Source organism: Bombina bombina, chromosome 4 (assembly GCF_027579735.1).
Source record: "Bombina bombina isolate aBomBom1 chromosome 4, aBomBom1.pri, whole genome shotgun sequence".
In the NCBI taxonomy this organism is placed as follows: Eukaryota; Metazoa; Chordata; class Amphibia; order Anura; family Bombinatoridae; genus Bombina; species Bombina bombina.
This window is the reverse complement of record NC_069502.1, coordinates 1,164,775,371-1,164,799,693: the sequence shown is the minus strand read 5'-3', so window position 1 is coordinate 1,164,799,693 and position 24,323 is coordinate 1,164,775,371. Positions and strand designations below refer to the sequence as shown.

The following is a 24,323-nucleotide window of genomic DNA, read 5'->3' as shown; positions in this document are numbered from 1 at the left end:
AAATTTCTGTTCCTCGAGTCTGATTGGATGACCTCTTGTCCCTGTACAGTCCTATTGATAAACAGGTCAGTTGAGACTTGCTTAAAAAGGCCTTGTATAGATTTGTATAATGTAATCCCCTGTGAGATGCCTTTTTCCTGCGTAATTATAATCATCTCATTTATAAACTAACATGAAGTGCACAGCTGGTTTGTTGGTACCTCACTAGCTTATAAGGAATACAAAAAAGAAATGATCATTTTCTGTACATCTGATTTACAAAAAGCAAAAATCTATAATATGGATTACAAAGCCCTCTTCTGAAACAGAAAAATACTTGTGTTTGAGCTCAAAATGAATTAGCATTTGTACACCACCTTCTTCTGAAATGATTTGTAATGATGTCCGTGGCTGGCTGACCTGTCCTTGTATTTCTACACATATTTAGGGTTGACAGGTGTCCAGTATTTAGCCTGACAGTCCAGTATTTTAGCAGGCTGTCTAGTAAAATCTTCACAAAAATACGCAGTTTTTGTTTGTTTGTTTTTTAAAAAGTCCCTGGCTGTTAGTGAAATGTATAAGACCTCCTATACCTTAAAGGGACATTAAACACTTTGAGATGGTAATATAAAATGATAAAGTGTATATAATAAAACAACTCTGCAATATACTTTCATTATTTATTTTGTCCTCTTTGCCTGCAATTCCATTCTGAAATTGTGAGCTTTTCAGTTCCTGTTAGAAATGGAAGTGCAGAACACTGTTAAATCCAGCACAACCATTGGCTGCACACTCTAATGACCTATGTATAACTGTCCCTAATTGGCCACAGCAGAGAAGGTAACATAAGTTACAACATGGCAGCTCCCAGTGTTTTATAGACACTAAAACTTTACACTTATTTTGTCACTTTTTAAACAACTAATGAAACTTTAAAAAATACATCTACATGTTAGTCATGGATTAATCTTTTCTTTGAATGCATCATTCTATCTAGCATGTATTTAGTGTTTAATGTCCCTTTAAAGGGACAGTCTACATCAAAATTGTTATTGTTTTAAAAGATAGATAATCCCTTTATTACCCATTCCCCAGTTTTACATAACCAACACTGTTATATTAATATACTTTTTACCTCTGTGATTACCTTGATTACCTCTGTGATTACCCTAAGCATCTTCTGACAGCCACCTGATCACATGGATTTTTATTTATTATCTGTTGACTTGCATTTTAGCCAATTAGTGCTGTGTTTTGCTGACTCTTAACTCCACGGATGTGAGCACAATGTTATCAATATGGCACACATGAACTAGCAGTCTCCTGTTGTGAAAAGCTAATAAAAAAGCATGTGATAAGAGGCTGTCTGTAGTGGCTTAGAAACAGGCAGACATTTAGAGGTTTAAATGTAATAAAGTATATTAATATAACAATGTTGGTTGTGCAAAGCTGGGGAATGGGTAATAAAAGTGTTATCTATCTTTTTAAACTGTAACAATTTTAGTGTTGACTGTTCCTTTAATGCATTATAAATATAGAACAGAAAGAAGTGAGGGCAGTCAAATCATTACTGTATATTGTTACCAAAGAAGTAAAATGTATTGATTTACACGCTACTGCCATCCAAGGGGTAAAATGACAAATATATACACGGCGGGATGGTGGATGCTTTTGCGGGGGAATTGTGTGACCCTTACCAGCCACTTACAGATTGTCCAGTATCTTTGTGAAGGACTGTTGGAAACCTTACATATATCTGGAAATCATTATTGGAGGCGAACATATTCATGTAAATAATCTTTTGAAAACAAACTTTCAAATAAAGCACATTATAAGGAATGCAGAAGCTGATTTCTTAGCTTCCAGTCCAATTATGTACTGGAAGCTAAGAAATCAGCTTCTGCATTCCTTATAATGTGCTTTAGGCTTTAATGTTTATTTTACAAGCTTTTTTATTTTGGTCCTGTTAATGTATCTATGCAGTTGATCTACCCTCTGAGCTGGCACTTTTGTTTAACCCAGAGAGCAGGAATAATGCAGCCAATCAGAGGCTTCATCGCCTGAGACAAAAGAGTGTTCTAGATGCTCAGTGCCACATGAGATTCTGCTACAGTACAAGTGGAGTTGCAATACATAGGTTGGATCACTTTATACACGTGTAATATTGCTTTTGTTTTCTAGACCAGTTTGCTTAAGCTATTTTTTTATTATTTTTTGGAACCATGCTTTTTGTTAAGGATAACAAATAGAGTAGAAATAGTGGTACTGAACATAGGTAGCATTAATATAAATCAATTAGGTTTACCCTATACATTTGTTTGTAATTCAGCATCTCTCAACTTTTAACCATTGTGTTATGGTTTTTTTTACTGCTTTAGGACATAATACCATTGGCTAAATTGTAAAACAAAACAGAGATGAGATAGCTAAACGTTTTCTGGTAGATTATGTTCTAGCAAAACAAGGGGTTATTAAGAGGGAAGTACCTTTGTGTGGTTTCCTATACGCTTGTGCTAATGCTAGAGGTTTTACTGTAGAATATAAGCTATAGAAGTGATCAAGCTGGTTTATTCTCAGCGAGAAATCCCAGAGCTCTGGAATAGTCTGTGATGATTGAACAGGTTGAATAGACCGCACAGCATGTGATGTTTTCTGCTATGTGATATATAAAAAGCAGCCTGCAATTGCTTAGAAAAACGAGTCACAGTTTTGTTTCTTTATCTTCACAATTAGTTATTTTGGTATATTTGTGTTTAGTTTAAATATGAAGTTTATTTTAGTTATGTTGCTTTCTAGGAAGAATTCATATATTTATTGTATATATACTTTGTTCAACAACTTATAATACAGAATCAGATTTGGTTACTCACAATCCTGCTGAGGAAATCTCTGATAAACACAAAGGGCTAAATTACAAGTGGCGCACTGTTTAGCGCTTTTGCTTGCAAACACCGCTTAGCGGCTTAGCACGCATATTACAAGTAAATGTTTTGTATGTGAGTGAAAGCCAACACACGATAACTTTAGAACTCCGGATATTGCCACCACATTACCTTCTCTCCATATATTTTAATGTAGCTCACTGCTGAAACAAACCTAACACTTATCGCTCACTTATAACCCGACACTGTGTTTTAAATATTTATTCATATACAGTATATATATATAGAATTAGAGAGAAGAAAAACGAGGAACTGCAGGATTCTTTTCCAAAGTTGATGGTTTATTGAGCAGACAGGTGAGAGACACAATCACAGTGTGCAGGGGTAGAACTGACGCGTTTCCCGCATGCTCACATGCGCTTCATCAGAGATGAATATATATACCTATATCTTTATATATTCATATATATTTATAGATATGTATAGATATATATTTTACAAAAAAAATCACACACACACACAGATATATATATATATATTTAAAAAAAATAAAAGAATATTTCCTTTTCCATCTAAAGGGGACGAGAGTCCATGGCTTCATTCATTACTTGTGGGAAATAAGAACCTGACAACCAGGAGGAGGCAAAGACACCCCAGCCAAAGGCTTAAATACCTCCCCCACTTCCCTCAACCCCCAGTTATTCTTTGCCTTTCGTCACAGGAGGTTGGCAGAGAAGTGTTGGAAGATTCAGAGTAGTCTCTTATGGAGGGTAGTACTCTTCAGAATGGGACTGGAGTTTTAAGTAGTCCTGTTAGCCTCTCAGTGAGAGCTTGGGTTAAAGTTAGAGTTCGGAGATGCAGGGAGAGTCTTTCTGCGAAACCATCCCGACTCATTTTAACAGCTCCATAAGCAATCAGTGTTGACGAGTTTCGCTGCCTGCTTCCTACACTCAAGTCCATGTCAGGAGCAATGCTACTACATTGTCACACTTGAGAGGCCGTGTTTCTGTTTCACGTGTAGATTCTGGTAAGATTGTTTTATTTTTATACACAGAATGAGAATGCAGAAGACAGGGTCACAGTGTGATGCCTCTTATCTTTATAGAACCAAGGGTTAATATCTTTAGTAAGGGGATTATTGAACAGGGGGGCTTATGCATAATATTGTTTATTGTGTCATTGCTGCAATATGTGTGGGGTGAGGCTCTGGCAATGGGTGAGCTTTAGTTTCCTTCTGGGAGTATTTGCACGGTTGTTTTGGGGCATTTTCTCCCTAGTGCAGGGGGCGGTTCTGCAATGCTTCCGGGTGTGGCCTAATCTACTTCCTTGCTTGACTGGCGGTGCAGGAGACGTAACGGTTTCTGTGGTCCGGGTCCTAGGAGGTGGTGAGTGCCCCGGACATTGGAGCTTATAAAGGTGCCATTGTTTATATTTTATAGCTAGTCCGTAATAAAGCCGCAAGCTATGGAGGTCTCTGACGCGATAGAGGGTACTCCCTCTTTAACTAAGTCTAGTACCTGTGTTTATTGTGAGGAGGTTCCGGTAGATCCACCTGCTCAACTATGTTCCCCTTGCCTTGATAAGGTCTCGACTTCTCGAAAGAAGAGAATGTCTAGTACTACTGATCCGTCCACCTCTGAGGGCTCCCCATCCCGTGAGGTGCGCCTCCTACATTCATCTCCGAGTACACATGCAGTGCCCCAGGGCATGTCTATTTCTCCTTCGTGGGAAATCCGTTGGCTGTCAGACTTTGCGGATCAACTGCAAATGGCGGTCTCTAAGGTGATTAGTGCCTTACCACGTTCTGCTAAGAGCAAGCGTAGGGTAAAATATGGCGATCCGGCCCAGAAGTCATATACTCCTGTGTATATCTCGAAAAGGTTATCCACTGATGAGGACAACTCTGACTCTTCGGAGGACGTTCCTTCTGGATCAGAATCCATGTCATTTAAAGCTCTGTCTGCAGACGAGCCTGACTTTAGGTTTAGGATGGAGAATTTGTGCTTTTTGCTAAGGCAAAGGTTCCGGAACCAAAACTACCGGAGGAGCCTCTATTCCTAAGCTTAATAAAGTGTAGTCGGACAGGGTGGTACCTCAGAACTTCCCAGTTTCTGTTAAGATGGCTAACATTATTAAGAATGAATGGGAGAGATTAGATTCTTCCTTTTCCCCTTCTTCTTCCTTTAAGAAACTGTTCCCCGTTCCGGACTCTCAGCTCGAGCTATGGGGGACCGTCCCTAAGGTGGATGGTGCTATCTCTACGATCGCGAAACGAACGACGATTCCTCTTGAGGATAGTTCATGTTCAAGGAGCCCATAGATAAAAAGTTGGAAAACATGTTAAGGAAAATGTTTCAACACACAGGGTTTGTTTTTCAGCCGGCAGCGGCGGTAGCAGCGGTTGCCGGAGCTGCGACATATTGGTGCGAATCTCTGATATGGTCGAGAGGGAGACTCTCCTCGACGAAATACAAGAGAGAATTAAGGCCTTGGGGGTAGCTAATTCTTTTATTTGTGATGCCAGGGTTTCAGGGTTCTCTGTACTAGCCCGCAGGGCTCTGTGGCTAAAGTCATGGTCTGCAGACATGTCCTCTAAGTCCAGACTGTTATCACTTCCCTTTCAGGGCAAGATCCTGTTCGGTCCAGGATTGGACTCGATCATATTCACAGTGACGGGAGGCAAGAGTGCTTTCCTACCACAGGATAAGAAGGTTAAGCCTAAGGGATCTACTTTTTGACCCTTTCCTGCGGACAAGGCCCAACGCCAGCAGCCCGCCGTGAACGTGGATCAGTCCAAGGGTGCTTGGAAGCTAGCTCAGTCTTGGAACAAGTCCAAGCAGAACAAGAAGCCCACAGAAACAAAGTCTGCATGAAGGGGCGGCCCCCGACTGGTCCCCGGACCAAGTAGGGGGCAGATTATCTCTCTTCTCAGAGTCCTCGTTGCAGGATGTTCAGGATACAGGATAGGGTTCAGATCTCATCCACCCAGAGGCAGATTCCTCCTGTCAAACCTGTCTTCCAGACCAGAAAAGAGAGACGCCTTTCTAGAATGTGTGCGGGATCTCTCTTCTCTACGAGTACCAGTACCCCCAGCAGAAAGGGGTCTAGGGTACTATTCAAACCTTTTCGTGGTCCCAAAAAAGAGGTCACGTTCCGATTCTAAACCTAAAATGTTTAAACAAGTTTCTGGCTGTTCAAAATGGAAACAATCAGATCTATTCTGCCCCTAGTTCAAGAGGGTCAGTTTATGATGACAATAGACTTGAAGGATGTCTACCTTCATGTGCCAGTCCACAGGGATCACTTCCGGTTCCTGAGATTTGCGTTTTTGGACCAACATTTCCAGTTTGTGGCCCTTTCCTTTGGTCTGGCAATGGCCCTGAGAGTCTTCACTAAGGTTCTGGGGGCGCTGCTTGCAGTGGCCAGATCCAGAGGCATCGCTGTGGCACCCTATCTGGATGATATCCTAGTCCAGGCGCCGTTGTTCAGTCTCGCAGAAGATCACTCGAGGGCCCTTCTTCTTTTGCTCCAAACTCACAGTTTGAAAATAAAATTAGGAAAGAGCTTCCTGATTCCCAGCAACAGTGTGGAATTCCTGGGAACGATAATAGATTCTATATCCTCGAGGATATTTCTCACAGATCTGCGACACAGGAAGATTGCATCCGCCTGTCTTGCCCTTCAGTTCTACTCCAGTCCCTCTGTGGCGCAGAGTATGGAGGTGATCCGGCTCATGGTATCCAGCATCGATGTCATTCCATTCGCCAGGGTCCATCTCAGATCTCTTCAGTTGTGCATGTTGAGACAGTGGAACGACGATCATACAGATCTATCCCAACAGTTTTCTCTGGACGATCGGACAAGGGACATCCTTCCTGAGACCGTCCTTGGAGATTGTTACCACGGACGCAAGTCTAGCAGGATGGGGAGCTGTTTGGGGTGCCAGGAAGTCTCTCATCCCGATCAATATTCTGGAACTTCGAGCGATCTACAATTCTATGAAGGCATGGCCTCTTCTGGGGTTGTTCAGCTTCATCAGATTCCATAAAGACAACATTACCTCGGTGGCTTACATCAACCATCAGGGGGGGACGAGAAGCTCCCTAGCTATGAGGGAAGTTTCTCGGATATTGGAATGGGCAGAGTCCCATGGCTGCTCGCTCTCAGCAATCCACATTCCGGATGTGGACAACTGGGAAGCGGATTTTCTCAGCAGGCAATCCTTCCATCCTGGGCAAAGAGAGCACTATTTTTCTTTAGCTGAATAAAATTATTTAAATTGTTTTAATTAAGGAAATGATTATTTTCCACCTTCATATAAAGTATGGCTGAAAAGTTGATCAACTCTGAGTGATTAACCTTTTAAACTGGATAGTTTAACTCCGAATATTTTAATAATTATCTGTTTATGTCTAATGGTTTATAACTATAACAGGAAAACTAATCTGAGAAGTGATTATTCTAGAAATGAGACCTTTATGTAGAAAACCACGATTTAAATCAAGTCCCTTTCTGACTAGTGATTTAAATTGATTTGATTTAAATCAAATCCACCGTTTGACTGTCTATAACAGCCATCCTGAAACTTGGCCCTCCAGAGGTTTTGGAATTACGTTTCCAATGATGCTCAGCCAGCTAATATGCTGGCTGAGTATCATGGGAAATGTAGTTTCTAATATAATTATTTTATTTCATTTTGCCCCAAACCAGAATACTGTTTTTCTATATTGCAGTAGAAAACTGTACAGCCTCAAAGTGCCTATATTGTTTTGTGCAACCAAGATAAAGGGCATCAGATGTGTTCTCTTGTGCGCTTCCATAATAAAATGTGAGATTATTATTATGATGATGATTCATTTTAAGCCGCAGGGAATCATTATAGATTTTTAAACATTGTCACCACTCTACACTTTGTGTTTATTGCAGGGACATCAAACCTGATAACATCTTGCTGGATATGAATGGGCACATACGACTGGCAGACTTTGGCTCCTGTCTAAAGCTAATGGAAGACGGAACTGTAAGTCTTTATGATTCATGAGAGTTGTAGCTTCCTTTCAAGTTTGCATCTAAATTTTAATATAAATCAAGTTTTCCTCCTAAATATACCAAATCTTCCAAAAGAAAAAAATGTGCATCTGTTTAATTGCTCTCTGTTAATAACCAGACTTATCTGACTGTTGTGTTTGTTTATAGTTCATGTCTATATTTGGTCTAGTGCTTTTTTTTTTTACAAATGTTACAATTAGAACATAAAAAACGATACTTGCAGTATACTTATATTATTTATTTTCCCACTTTTCTTGTAAATTAAAGGGACAGTAAAGTCAAAATTAAACTTGAATGGATTTGATAGAGCACAACATTTAAAACAAGTTTCCAATTGACTTATATAATCAATTTGGCTTTTTTCTCTTTGTATTCTGTTAAAGAGGAATTCTAGGTGAGCTCAGGAGCGTGCACTTGTCCTTAGCCATCTGGCACCATTGTTGGCAACAATGTTTATAGAACTGTTATACGTAGTTACAAACATTGCTGCAGAGTTTGCAACAATGCATAACATTGCTATAAACATTGTTGCAATAACTGCGGCCAGGTTCTAAGGAGTCGTGCACGATCATGAGATCACCTAGGTTTACTCCGGAGTGTGCACGTCTCCAAAGGATACCAAGGGAACTAAGTAAAATTGATAATAGAAGTTAAATGGGAAGTTGATTAAAATGGTATGCTCTATCTGAATTGTGAACTTTTTATTATGACCTTACTGTTTCTTTAAGTCAAAAAATTATTGATTTTCACATTCTAAATATTGGAAGTGCATACTGCAGATTGCAGACAAACCTAACCCTTCCACATATCTGTTCTTAATTGGCTCTAGCAGTGATTGTAAGATGAGCACTGAAAAACAATGGTCATTTGTTGGCTGCAGAAAATGTTGTAATTTATGTTGTTTACCGTTTCTTTAAAAATCTGTTTTTGTTTCGGGTTAACCCTGTCTTGGTTAGTCACGTTCTCATCTTTCATTCCTGATCTACTCATTTAATTCCTTTATCTTTATGTTCCTAAACGCGTCTCCACCACACAGTGTCACGTTTCTATTGTCTTTGACATAAGTTGTTTTGTCACTTTGTCCTCACTGTCCTTTCTATATTCCTGTCTCATCAGTCAAATGTGTTAATCCTGTTACTTTCAGTTTTTCTCTAACTCTCATTTCTCTGTCTTTATGATTACTATAGTCTTATTGATTTCTTCCTGTTTTTTTATCCCCCGCCTTTGTGTCCTTTTGATGCTTCTTTTTTTAATTAAAGGGACATGAAACCCCACATTTTTCTTTCATTATTCAGACAGAGGATACAGTTTTAATTCCAATTTACTTTTATTATAAAATGTGCTTCATTCTCTTAATACTCTTTGTTGAAGGAGTAGCAATTCACTACTGGGAGCTAGCTGAACACGTTGGGTGAGCCAATGACAGCAGATATAGTTGACCAGCCACTAATCAGCAGTTCCTGAGCCTACGTAGATATGATTTGTAATAAAGATACCAAGATAACAAAGCAAATTAGACAATAGAAGCAAATTGGAAAGTTGTTTAGACTTGTATGCTGTATCTGAATCATTTCTGAAACATTATGGTTTTCTTGTCTCTTTAATATATAGTACCTCCCAAATGTCTAGAAAACCAATGAACTAACTGATGTAGGGTTGGCATACTGATGTAGGGTTTGTTTACTGATGTAGGGTTTGTTGACTGATGTAGGGTTTGTTTACTGATGTAGGGTTTGTTGACTGATGTAGGGTTTGTTGACTGATGTAGGCTTATCATACTGAGGTAGGGTTTGTTGACTGTTGTAGGGTTGGCATACTGATGTAGGGTTGGCATACTGATGTAGGGTTTGTTTACTGAGGTAGGGTTTGTTGACTGATGTAGGGTTATCATACTGAGGTAGGGTTTGTTGACTGTTGTAGGGTTGGCATACTGATGTAGGGTTGGCATACTGATGTAGGGTTTATTGACTGATGTAGTGTTTGTTTACTGATGTAGGGTTTGTTGACTGATGTACGGTTGGCGTACTGATGTAGGGTTTGTTGACTGATGTAGGGTTGGGTTACCCTGCTGTTTTAATCATTAAAACAATATTAAAGAAAACCATTACTTGTTCTCTAACATGCTAGGGCCAGTCAGTAACATATGCTCTGTACCTGTTAAACACATTTGGCAGCCACATATTTTTTTATAAAGAAGGAAGAAGTGAGCTTTCTTCAGTGCACTTGGGGGTACATTGTATTGTAGAAGCTGTAGAAGCAGTACCCAAAGCTACTCACCCTCCTAAACATGTCCCCAGATGTTGTCTTGGCTTGGGACTGTCCAGTATTGAGGGATCAGTTGTGCATCCATAGACTTAGCTATGTGCCATTGTTTTGCTCTGTCTTAATATTCCTTCTGGGTAACAGAAGCTGTATGTCATGATGGTCTCTCTCTGCAGGTCCAGTCGTCTGTGGCTGTTGGGACTCCAGACTATATATCTCCTGAAATTCTTCAAGCTATGGAAGATGGAAAAGGGAAATATGGGCCTGAGTGTGACTGGTGGTCTCTTGGGGTCTGTATGTATGAGATGCTGTATGGAGAAACACCTTTCTATGCAGAGTCTTTAGTGGAAACATATGGGAAGATAATGAACCACAAAGTGAGTATTCCTTTTTATCTTTTCTTTTTTTTGTGACTTTGTTTACAGTATTAGCATGGAATACAAGCAATCAGTTGACCACAGTCCTTTCAAACATTTTATTTAAAGATTTCTCTATAAAACTGACTTAAGTTAAAGGGACACTGAACCCAAATTTGTTCATTTGTAATTCTGAAAGAGCATGCAATTTTAATCAACTTTCTAATTTACTCCTATTATCAATTTTTCTTCGTTCTCTTGCCATCATTTTTTTTAAAAAGAAGGCATCTAAGCTTTGTTTTGGTTTCAGTACTCTGGACAGCACTTTTTTATTGGTGGATGAATTTATCCACCAATCAGCAAGGACAACCCAGGTTGTTCAACAAAAATGGGCCGGCATCTAAACTTACATTCTTGCATTTCAAATAATGATACCAAGAGAATGAAGATAATTTGATAATAGGAGTAAATTCGAAATTTGATTGAAATTTCATGCTCAATCTGAATCACGAAATTAAATTTTTGGGTACAGTGTCCCTTTAACTGTGATTTTTGTAGATAAACAATTCTAAAGGATTGTGATGAACGCCAATATGTTAATCTTGACTTTTTATATTTGTCATGTTTATTCACTTCTTACACTTTTACAAACTTTAAAACACTGAAAAATGAAATATTATAAGCAGGTACCATGTTGGATCTTCTCCTGCTGTGGACACAGTGGTAAGGAAAAATGCCTACAACTTCGACTAGGCAGTGATACAATGCCTTTGAAATATAATGGAGGTGAAGCTTCTAGTCAGCACATTACGTATGAGACCAGGCAGTTTATCTTTGAATAGGTTTTTAGGGTTGGCTATAAAATACCTTTGTGAAAGCTCTGATAGACAGTGTCAGTTCTGATGTGAAACAGCAAGAAGCCTTCTGCTGATGAGTAAATCACACAATATATTTCAGTAATAAGAGAGTCATGTGTACAGCTGGTGTCACATTACACAAAATCTGAAGATAATTAATCCAGGTCAGGCTGATAGTCCTTGGCTGGTCTTTAGACATGTTTAGACAAGAAATTAGCTGAAGCCTATCATATTGGCAAACCAAGGAGGTGTAACATCTCAGTGCTAGGCTATAGCATAATACTATGTTTTCTGCTGGCTGTAGACTATCTTTGTCCTTCCTTACAGGCTCCAATTGTCCTCACTTCAGTCTCTTTTGAGGCTATGTGTGGTATATGTCTGACACTGCTTACTTTTCAATTTCCCCTGAAGAAAAAAGTGTAATTCATATTCCCTGAGTTCCTTCCAAAAGTGAAGCTTTGTTAACTTGTAAATTGTTCTTCTTGTAAATGACTGGGGCACACTGTTATACACCATTTTCATTCAATTTACTTCCTATGTTCTAATGATGACTTCAGATAACTTTTAAGATCTGTCTTCCTCTGTGTAAGTTGGCTTGAGTCCCTGATCTAAATCTTTTGTATTCTAAGATGGGAATAGCTAAGACAGAGTACTTGATAATTGATTTCAATATCTTTTTTTTTTTTACTTACAAATCTGTGTTGGGTCTTTTATCTTTTAAAGGAGAGATTCCAGTTTCCTACACAATTAGCAGATGTCTCAGAAAATGCAAAAGATCTTGTCAAAAGGCTTATCTGCAGCCGGGAACATCGTCTTGGTCAGAACGGGATAGAAGACTTTAAGAATCACCCATTCTTTGCTGGCATTGACTGGGATAACATACGTAACTGTGAAGCACCTTATATCCCAGAGGTCAGCAGCCCGACTGACACATCCAACTTCGATGTAGATGACGACTGTTTAAAAAACTGTGTAAGTTTTATTTTTTTTCATACCTTTTCAAGTTCGATTCATCAGTTACTATTACAATAATCAAATCTGGAATTGTAAGTTTGCCCTATCTTATGGTATGGAAATGAACATCCAAGCTGCCTGACAAGTGAATCTTTTTGTAGATTAATGACATTAAAGTAGGAGTTTACATACGTGATTGTTTATAAAATATTAACCAACTTGAGATTTATTTGAACCTTTGAATCACACCATTAGTTACATGATTTACATGCTCTGTTTTCTAAGCTATCCTGTAGCAGTTTTCAATTTCATAATTAGATATCATAGGTAAAAAGCATTTGGTCTATCTTTGACACCAGTGAAATACATTAACACATGAGCTCCTAACACAAATGATCTCCCCTAGATGTTTGTTTATGTTTATATCATGCATAACACTTTTTATAGTAAGATTTTTGTATTGATATTAAAAAAATACCATAGGCTCTCTATAAATCCCACTCCTAGGGACTGAATCAGCATTAGTTTCTGCTCAAAACCAACAGTCCCTAGCAGTACTTTCACTATGTGTTTAACCCCTTTGTGGGGGTTAAACACACAGATTTGTAGCATTGCTAGTGATAAAATAACATGATCTAACAAATTAGAGCATGTAATTTTATCAGTATAATGGCCCTTTAATGCAAAATTGGCTCCTATTTACTGTGCATGCTTGCGCAATAATCTAATGTAATTTGTGGCTTTATATCTTCAGATCTAAAAAAAAAAAATATATTTCCACATATGTTTCCAAAACCAAACTAGGAATACTCAACCCCATAAGATCAATCTCACTGCCAGATTTTTAAGAATGTTTGACAGTGTAATTTTTTGATTTAACTACTTAAGTGTGTGAATATATTATTATTATTATTTATTTGTATAGCTCTTTAAAATTCCGTAGCACTGGGTACAGAGATAGGGGTATACAATGACAAGTATTTGTGATAAGATAGAGAACATAATAGACTGAAAAAATCTAGTACTGGAGGAAGAGGGTCCAGCTCTGAAGAGCTTTCAGTCTACAGACATAACACAGTCCTGAGGTTTAAAGATCATACAGATGTGACCTAAAGTATTGGTACCCTTCCCTTTTTTTTTATTAAAATGCACAATTTTCTATGTACTAAGTAGAAACTGACAAAAGTATTTGGTATCCACCATTCTTTATTTTAAATATAATAGAATAGAAACTTGACTTGTGAATGGCACAAACAAACATTTTAGTACTCTTAACCTAATATTTCTTAGCACAGCATTTGAAGACTGTTTGAAGCTCTGAATAATATTTCTACACTTTTCAACTGGGATTTTGGCCCACTCTTCTTTAGCAAATTACTCCAGTTTTCTCAGGCGTAATGGGTGCCATTTCCCAGCTGCGGCCTCTTCGGAACAGTCCAATGTTTTCTTCTCATTCATTCTTGGGTGCCTTTTTGAGGTGTGTTTCAGGTCATTATCCTGCTGGAGAACCCATGACCTGCAACTGAAACACAACTTTCTAACACTGGGCAGAATGTTTCTCTTCAGAATGCCTTGATAGTCTTCTGATTTCATTGTGTTCTGTACAGATTCTAGGCACCCAGTGCCAGAGACAGCAAAGCAACCCCCAAAACATCACTGAGCTTCCTCTATGTCTCACGGTAGGGATGGTGTTCTTTTCTTTAAAAGCTTATTTTCTCTTGTAAGGTGTATCCAGTCCATGGATCATCCATTACTTGTGGGATATTTTCCTTCCCAACAGGAAGCTGCAAGAGGATCACCCACAGCAGAGCTGTCTATATAGCTCCTCCTCTAACTGCCACTACCAGTCATTCTCTTGCAGCTCTCGACAAGAAAGGAAGTAGCTAGAGATGTGGTGTTTTTATTTAGTTTATCTTCAATCAAAAGTTTGTTATTTTCTTTTTTTTTTTTTTTTTTTTTAATAAATTTTTTATTGAAGTCGCAAACAAATAACATTCGGGGTTCATCCAAAAACAATGATAAATAAAGAGTATACAGAGCTAATACAGCGATATTGCCAAGACAACCATACAAATCATTTCAGCCCAGAAATATAGTAATAAGTTTAAAGAGTGATAAATGAGGGGGCTATAATTGACTAGGAATATGGAGGGGCAAGGGGGCTGACTAGGTAGCAAAGGTAACCAGGGGGGGTTACATAAAGCCCATTCATTTAAAGTATTAGCAAGGAATTTGGACTAACAGAATTGAGACTTCAGTTTTATGTTTTTACATAGTATGAAAATGAAAAGTGATCCCGCCTTGCTGTAGAAATATATATACTAAAATATTCCTTTAAGGGATATAAAGAGGCAAGGGGGGATTGATTGCGTAGGATTATGGGAAGGGGGATGCAGCGGGCAAGAGCCGCTCAAAATAAGATATGGGAAGGGGGGGAGGGGGGGACGTGTCCAATTGCTTTAGAGGTACCGTGAATGGGATGAGCTAAAGGGTGGGGAATGTATTGAACTAGCACTCCACTAATGCTAAACACAAAGCGTACATCTGCTGCTAAAGAAACACCAAAATATATCAAAATATTACCCAGGTGAGAAGCATTACAATAGAGAAGGGTATATCAGTTTGCAATCATTAAGGTTCTCAGGTATAAATTTCCAGAATGGGATATGCGTGTTGTGGTTTTCAAAGAATGTGGTCATTACAATCAATAATAATCTGAATATGCGACTGAGGCAATATAAAAGTAAAAAATAATAAGGCTTAGTTGTAATGAGTGGTAAATGACGCTGTGGGTATGGATTCAGGGCTCCAAAGGTATCTCCCAAGATGTGTTTTAACAATACATGCTAATCTTGATTACCACAGTACTACTAAAATAACAGTTTACATATTATCATATATGACAATTATAACCCACAAAAAACTAAGATAGTAGGAGGTTAATTGCGTCCAACATATTAGATGGCTTTTGGGTCGAAAATACTAAAACTTAAATCCAATAGGTACTGCCGCCATTATGAATAGGGCACAGAATAACTATCATATGGACATCACTCAAATCAATGAGAGTGTATCAAAGTATTTGCTCACATCATAATCATCTCAAGACCTGCAAAGCTTGGAAAAGGAAAAGTAAATACACTCCCATTGCTTAGCATAACATATAATGGGCATACCTAGTAAGACTGTAGAAAAGGAGGTAGCACATACATCTTATTAATCTAGGCCAGGGTCTTAGGTCTCTGGGGGGCTATTGAGGGCAGAAAGTACTATGTTATAAGGGGGGTTAGGTAGTGATCACTAGATTTAGAATTCTTGGTAATGCTCATAATTTAACGTAGTGGGGAGTGTAACTTAAAGATTTTTAAAGCCTTTTAGTCATTAAGCAGACACCTAAAATATAAGAGCTATAATAGAGATATCATGAATGATATCTAATGTACACCAAATTCATCTCGTGTTGCAACCATTCCTTATAATATAAATAGCAGCCCTCTCTACATAAAAGTCTCAGAACTTTATAGATAGCTGATCTCACTAAGATGTCATAATTTCGTGAAGTAATACTTATGAACTGGAGAGACAAAGTCAGAGGTTATGTATTCCCACCGACACAGAAAAGTTTCACTTGTCAGAGGTTGGGTGGCTATCACTAGCTTTAGAATGCTTGGTAATGCTCATAATTTGACACAGTGGGGAGTGTATGATAAGGCTTTTTAGTCCTTAGGCTAACAACTAAAGTAGTGGAGCTAATATAGAAATATTATAGGTGATATCTAAGACACTCCATTTTCCTCTAATGCTGCAACCATGTCTCATGATATATAAATAGCTGCCCTCTCTGCACTATGGTCGCAGGACTGCATAGTAAGCTGATCTCACTAAGATAGCACAGTTTTATAGAATAATACTTATGAACCGGGTAGATAATCTATGTCAAAAGTTATGTTGCCCCATTGACACAGAAAAGCAGAAGTGGCGAACACAGCCTCTGTCAGACAGATCACTAGAGTAGAGAATAAACACAAAAGAATGTGACACCATAAACATGTGAAGAGGCTAGGTCTGTAGGGAAAACTAGACATTAAGCTAAAAAGAAAAAAAAAATAACTGTAATCATCAACCTAATAATGTGGGTTTAAATCCTAATTCAAAATGTAAAACATTAAGGTTTCAAGGAAGGCATTTGCACACAAATTCTAAAAAACAGTTAACTTATAACACATATTGTCAAATATCGGAAAAGATCTGACACCCAGTCAAGTTCAGGCATATGAGAAGAGGTCCTTCACACGAAGTGGTAGAATTTCTTTAACCCACACCAGATTTAAACAGGATCTGTAGGCAGCAGTGAGTGTCTGTTTCAGTGGATGTAAAACACAGGTCAAGCGCAGGTAAAGGTCCAGCTACGGAATCAATGCTTGTATAAATGACACTCAATTTACTCAAAAAGAGAAGACTGGTCATCAAAGCTAAGGACCCCCAATCTTTATGGGTCTTAACTGCATATGCTGTAGAGTCTGGAGCCCGCCCGCGGAGTCAGCCGTGCCTTCTCCACTCGGGCCCAGAAGTAGATGGACTGAATGTTGTGCTATACGGGGGTATGAGCTGGGAAAGATCCAGTACTGTGATCTGCACCCCTCCGGTATGGTGTTTACCCAGATCCTCCTCCTAGCTTCGGTGCGGGTCATTTTGGTTATAATATTCCTCTCCGCTGCAGGCTGTGCTAGCTTTCGTAAGGCATTCTATGCCGCTGTCAGAGCTCTCTCCCTTCGCCGCTGGCAATTGTTTTACAAGCAACTGCTCTCCTGTGTAAATGCCGCGGCTTGTCTGATGTTGGGCGCCATCTTGAGCACAAGCTGATCTAATGGTGGACCGCAAGTCGATAAAATCCTCCTCTAACTTGCTCCCCAATGCTTCTAGCAGATCAAGTATGTGTGGGTAGGGCACCTCCATCATGTATCTGTGACGAAATGGTTTCACCCGGTCAGCTGTAACACCGGAGGCGGGATGATAGCGAGAGGAATCAGGCCTTTAGTTGCGTTCTCGGCTGGTGCGGATCTTAGGTAGTTAAATCATAAAGAAAGTGTTATCATTCGACTCCACATCATCCCCTCAGTTGAGTTGTTAGAATATCTTTAAAAGAGGGCTGAATAGTTGTGTGAAAGTCCTTATATTGTTTAGCATTCTGTAGGAGCTACTGATATTAGCGTCTGAATCCGGCCATGGCTTGGACATGCCCCCCCCCCCCAAGTTTGTTATTTTCAAATGGTACCGGAGTTGTACTATTTTAGCCTCAGGCAGAAAGTAGAAGAAGAGTCTGCCTGTGGTCTTTGATGATCTTAGCAGATTGTAACTAAGATCCATTGCTGTTCTCACACATAACTGAAGAGAGAGGTAACTTCAGCTGGGGGAATGGCATGCAGGGTCTCCTGCTATGAGGTATGTGCAGTTTAAATTTTTCTAGAGAAATGAATATGCTAGAAAATGCTGTTAATACCGGATTTATTTAAGGTAAGCCTGATTACAGTGATTTAATAACGACTAGTATCATGCTTGCTGTAAAAGGTAATATTCTTATTACTTTCTCACATTACTGAAAAATAAAACGTTTGCTGGAAGTGTTTAAACGTTTTTTTATACATATTGGTGATAAAACTTTATTGGGGCCCAGTTTTTTCCACATGGCTGGCTAGATTTTGCCTAGGGATAGTTTTGTTAGGCCCTTTCACTGTGAATACAGGTTGGGAGGGGCCTATTTTCGCGCCTAAATGTGCATTAGATTTTGCAGCTTGAGACATCCAGTTTCCCTGAAGGAGTCCCCTGAACACTTAGGACCTCTCTAAAGGGTTTTTGTGCCTTTCAAAGTCGTTATATGGGCAGGTAGGGCCACAGCAGAGCTGTGGCAGTTTGTTGTGACTGTTGAAAAACGTTTATATCGTTTTTATGATCCGGTTTTGAAACTAAGGGGTTAATCATCCATTTGCAAGTAGGTGCAATGCTCTGTTAGTCTATTATACATACTGTAAAAATTTCCTAAGATTTACTGATTTTTATCACTGTTTTTCAATTTCTGACAAAATTTGTTTCTCTTAAAGGCACAGTACCGTTTTTATTTTTTGCTTGTTTACATTTATCAAAGTGTTTTCCAAGCTTGCTGGTCTCATTGCTAGTCTGTTTAAACATGTCTGACATAGAGGAAACTCCTTGTTCATTATGTTTAGAAGCCATTGTGGAACCCCCTCTTAGAATGTGTACCAAATGTACTGATTTTACTTTAAGTTATAAAGATCATATTCTGTCTTTAAAAGATTTATCACCAGAGGGAACTGACAAGGGGGAAGTTATGCCGACTAACTCGCCCCACGTGTCAGAACCTTTGACTCCCGCTCAAGAGGCGCCAAGTACATCTAGCGCGCCCATGGCGTTTACTTTACAAGACATGGCGGCAGTTATGGATCATACCCTTACAGCGGTATTGTCCAAACTACCAGGGTTACAAGGAAAGCGAGACAGCTCTGGGGCTAGAAAAAATACAGAGCACTCTGACGCTTTAGTAGCTATGTCTGATATCCCCTCACAATATGCAGAAGCTGAGGCAGGAGAGCTTCTTTCTGTGGGTGATTTTTCTGACTCAGGGAAGATGCTTCAACCTGATTCTGATATGTCAACATTTAAATTTAAGCTTGAACACCTCCGCGTGTTGCTCAGGGAGGTTTTAGCTACTCTGGATGACTGTGACAACATTATAGTGCCAGAGAAATTGTGTAGATTGGATAAATACTATGCAGTGCCTGTTTACACTGATGTTTTTCCAATACCTAAAAGGTTTTCAGAAATTATTACTAAGGAATGGCATAGACCAGGTGTACCGTTCTCTCCCCCTCCTATTTTTAAGAAAATGTTTCCAATAGATGCCCCTACATGGGACTTATGGCAAACGATTCCTAAGGTGGAGGGAGCAGTTTCTACCCTAGCTAAGCATACAACTATCCCCGTCGAGGACAGTTGTGCTTTCCTAGATCCAATGGATAAAATGTTAGAGGGTTACCTTAAGAAAATGTTTATTCAACAAGGTTTTATTCTCCAGCCTCTTGCATGCATTGCCCCAGTCACTGCTGCTACGGCCTTCTGGTTTGAGTCTCTGGAAGAGGCCTTACAGGTAGAAACTCCATTGGATGATATACTTGACAAGCTTAAAGCGCTTAAGCTAGCCAATTCATTTGTTTCTGACGCCGTTGTTCATTTAACTAAACTAACGGCTAAGAACTCAGGTTTTGCTATTGAGGCGCGTAGGGCGCTATGGCTTAAATCCTGGTCAGCTGACGTTACTTCAAAGTCTAAGCTTCTCAATATTCCCTTCAAGGGGCAGGTCATGCCCTTCCTCAGGATAGGTCTAAAAAATTAAGGGCCAAACAAACTAATTTTCGTGCCTTTCGAAACTTTAAGACGAGCGTGGCATCATCTTCCTCTAATACAAAACAAGAGGGAAATTTTGCCCAGTCCAAGCCGGTCTGGAGACCTAACCAAGCTTGGAACAAAGGTAAACAGGCCAAGAAGCCTGCTGCTGCCTCTAAGACAGCATGAAAGATTGGCCCCCGATCCAGTAACGGATCAAGTAGGGGGCAGACTTTCTCTCTTCGCCCAGGCTTGGGCAAGAGACGTCCAGGATCCCTGGGCGTTGGAAATTGTGTCCCAGGGATATCTTCTGGACTTCAAAGCTTCTTCCCCAAAAGGAAGATTTCACCTTTCACAATTATCTGCAGACCAGCTAAAGAGAGAGGCATTCTTACATTGTGTTCAAGACCTCCTAGTTATGGGAGTGATCCACCCAGTTCCAAAGGAGGAACAGGGGCAAGGATTCTATTCAAATCTATTTGTGGTTCCCAAGAAAGAGGGAACCATCAGACCAATCTTAGATCTCAAGATCCTAAACAAATTTCTCAGGGTCCCATCTTTCAAGATGGAGACTATTCGAACCATCCTATCTATGATCCAGGAGGGTCAATACATGACTACTGTGGACTTAAAGGATGCTTATCTTCACATTCCGATACACAAAGATCATCATTGGTTTCTCAGGTTCGCCTTCCTAGACAGGCATTACCAGTTTGTGGCTCTTCCCTTTGGGTTAGCTACGGCACCAAGAATCTTTACAAAGGTTCTGGGGTCACTTCTGGCGGTCCTAAGGCCGCGGGGCATAGCAGTAGCCCCTTACTTAGACGACATTCTGATACAGGCGTCGAATTTCCAAATTGCCAAGTCCCATACGGACATTGTTCTGGCATTCCTGAGGTCTCATGGGTGGAAAGTGAACGAAAAGAAGAGTTCTCTATCTCCTCTCACAAGAGTTTCCTTCCTGGGAACTCTGATAGATTCTGTAGAAATGAGGATTTACCTGACAGAGGACAGGTTGTCAAAACTTCTAAATTCCTGCTGTGTTCTTTATTCTACTTCTTGCCCTTCGGTGGCTCAGTGTATGGAAGTAATCGGCTTAATGGTAGCGGCAATGGACATAGTGCCGCTTGCCCGCCTACATCTCAGACCGCTGCAACTCTGCATGCTCAGTCAGTGGAATGGGGATTACACAGATTTGTCCCCTCTACTAAATCTGGATCAAGAGACCAGGGATTCTCTTCTCTGGTGGCTATCTTGAGTCCATCTGTCCAAAGGTATGACCTTCCGCAGGCCAGATTGGACAATAGTAACAACAGATGCCAGCCTTCTGGGCTGGGTTGCAATCTGGAACTCTCTGAAGGCTCAGGGGTCATGGACTCAGGAGGAGGCTCTCCTTCCGATAAATATTCTGGAACTAAGAGCTATATTCAATGCTCTTCAGGCTTGGCCTCAGCTAGCGGCAGTGAGGTTCATCAGATTTCAGTCGGACAACATCACGACTGTAGCTTACATCAACCATCAAGGGGGAACAAGGAGTTCCCTAGCGATGTTGGAGGTTTCAAAGATAATTCGTTGGGCAGAGATTCACTCTTGCCACCTATCATCTATCCATATTCCAGGAGTAGAGAACTGGGAGGCGGATTATCTAAGTCGACAGACTTTTCATCCGGGGGAGTGGGAGCTCCATCCGGAGGTGTTTGCACAGTTGATTCAACGTTGGGGCAAACCAGAACTGGATCTCATGGCGTCTTGCCAGAACGCCAAGCTTCCTTGTTACGGATCCAGGTCCAGGGATCCCAAGGCAGCGCTGATAGATGCTCTAGCAGCGCCTTGGTCCTTCAACCTGGCTTATGTGTTTCCACCGTTTCCTCTGCTCCCAAGGTCAAGCAGGAGAGAGCATCAGTGATTTTGATAGCACCTGCGTGGCCACGCAGGACTTGGTATGCAGATCTGGTGGACATGTCATCCTTTCCACCATGGACTCTGCCTCTGAGGCAGGACCTTCTACTTCAGGGTCCTTTCAACCATCCAAATCTAATTTCTTTGCGGCTGACTGCTTGGAGATTGAACGCTTGATTTTTTCAAAGCGTGGTTTCTCAGAGTCGGTCATTGATACCTTAATACAGGCGCGAAAGCCTGTCACCAGGAAAATCTATCATAAGATATGGTGTAAATATCTTCATTGGTGTGAATCCAAGGGTTACTCATGGAGTAAGGTCAGGATTCCTAGGATATTATCTTTTCTCCAAGATGTATTGGAGAAGGGTTTGTCAGCAAGTTCCTTAAAGGGACAGATTTCTGCTCTGTCTATTCTTTTGCACAAACGTCTGGCTGAGGTTCCAGACGTGCATGTGTTTTGTCAGGCTTTAGTCAGAATTAAGCCTGTGTTTAAACCTGTTGCTCCACCTTGGAGTTTAAATTTAGTTCTTAAGGTTCTTCAAGGGGTTCCGTTTGAACCTTTGCATTCCATAGATATTAATCTCTTATCTTGGAAAGTTTTGTTTTTAGTAGCTATCTCCTCGGCTCGAAGAGTTTCGGAGTTATCTGCTTTACAATGTGATTCTCCTTATCTCATTTTTCATTCCGATAAGGTAGTGTTACGTACCAAACCTGGTTTTCTACCTAAGGTGGTATCTAATAATAATATCTATCAGGAGATTGTTGTTCCGTCACTGTGTTCTAATCCTTCTTCAAAGAAGGAACGTCTTTTACACAATCTTGACGTGGTTTGTGCTTTAAACTTTTATTTACAAGCTACTAAAGATTTTCGTCAAACATCTGCATTGTTTGTTGTCTACTCTGGACAGAGGAGAGGCCAAAAGGCTTCGGCAACTTCTCTTTCTTTTTGGCTAAGGAGTATAATACGCTTAGCTTATGAGACTGCTGGCCAGCAGCCTCCTGAAAGGATTACAGCTCATGCTACTAGAGCGGTAGCTTCCACATGGGCTTTTAAGAATGAGGCTTCTGTTGAACAGATTTGTAAGGCGGCGACTTGGTCTTCGCTTCATACTTTTTCAAAATTCTATAAATTTGATACTTTTGCTTCTTTGGAGGCTATTTTTGGGAGAAAGGTTTTGCAGGCAGTGGTGCCTTCCGTTTAAGCACCTGCCTTGTCCCTCCCTTCATCCGTGTCCTATAGCTTTGGTATTGGTATCCCACAAGTAATGGATGATCCGTGGACTGGATACACCTTACAAGAGAAAACAAAATTTATGCTTACCTGATAAATTTATTTCTCTTGTGGTGTATCCAGTCCACGGCCCACAGGTGTGTTTTATTTTTAAACTACAGTCACCACTGCACCCTATGGTTTCTCCTTTCTCTTGCTTGTCTTCGGTCGAATGACTGGTAGTGGCAGTTAGAGGAGGAGCTATATAGACAGCTCTTCTGTGGGTGATCCTCTTGCAGCTTCCTGTTGGGAAGGAGAATATCCCACAAGTAATGGATGATCCGTGGACTGGATACACCACAAGAGAAATACATTTATCAGGTAAGCATCAATTTTGTTTTTTCCTTCTGTAAACATGGAGTTGTTGTGATTTGCCAAAAGTTCTACTTTTGTTTCGTCTGTCCAGAAGACATTGTCCCAGAACGACTGTGGCTTATCAACATGCATTTTGGCAATCTCCAGTCAGTCTTTTTTGTGCTTCTCTCTTAGAAGTGGTTTCTTCCTAGATCTTCTACCATGGAGCCCATTTTCATTCAGACAATGACGGATGGTGCGCATTGTTGTACCTTAAGCTTCAGCAATGGCTTGGATATGTTTTGAAGTTGTCTTTTGTTCTTTCTCCACCAATCAAACTAGCTTTCTTATCATTCTTGTGTTAATTTTCCTCTTGCTGGCATGTCCAGGGATGTTGGCTACAATCCCATGTGCTCACAGGAACATCAAGCTCTTTAGAGATGGTCTTGTAGTCTTTACATTGACCATGTTTGGCTATTGCCTTCTTTCTAACCTCCTCAGAGAACTCTCTGGTTTTATTTTTTATTTTCCACGTTCAGTGTGATACACACATTAACACAACAGCAGAGGGAGTACTTTTCTCCATTTAAACTTGTTGAATGAGTGATTATAAGATTGAAGACACTTGTGATACTAATTAAAAGAGAATAGTCTGCTTGAAGTATCACTACAAAACAATTCCTTATTGTAACTTCTAAAAGGTATCAATAGTATTGTCCAGGTCATTTAAGAATGTCTTTATAGAATAAGCAATCATTTTCCCTATACAGTATGCGAAATTGTACAATCTGTGACTGACAAAAGATATTTTAATTTCAGCACTTTTGGTAAATGGTGCATTATTTAATTATTATGCAAGGATACCAATACTTTCTGCCATATCTGTACATAAACTTCCAGATTTAAATGTTTAAAATATTTAGAAGACCCTGTATGTTCATCACAGTTGAGGTCATAGTGTATGTGCTGTGAGCCGGTTTGTTCCCTGCCTCATTGTTTGCTGTATCCACAGCCCCGGAACCAATTAGAGAGACTCTATCTTAACACAGCACATCTTTAACTTTGATCTTTGATGTGCAATACCTATGTTTAAAATATACAACAAAAATACCCCTGTAGCAGT

At 39.9% G+C, this 24,323-nt stretch overlaps 1 protein-coding gene across 1 annotated transcript in view; it reads left to right on the top strand.

The window, feature by feature from the left end:
* CDC42BPA (CDC42 binding protein kinase alpha) overlaps positions 1-24,323 on the top strand; it is a 643,466-nt gene that overhangs the window by 383,715 nt on the left and 235,428 nt on the right. The window contains exons 6-8 of the mRNA XM_053712628.1: positions 7,788-7,881; positions 10,349-10,549; positions 12,109-12,357. Of these exons, the coding sequence (XP_053568603.1) occupies positions 7,788-7,881; positions 10,349-10,549; positions 12,109-12,357 (544 nt within the window). The remainder of the gene's footprint in view (positions 1-7,787; positions 7,882-10,348; positions 10,550-12,108; positions 12,358-24,323) is intronic.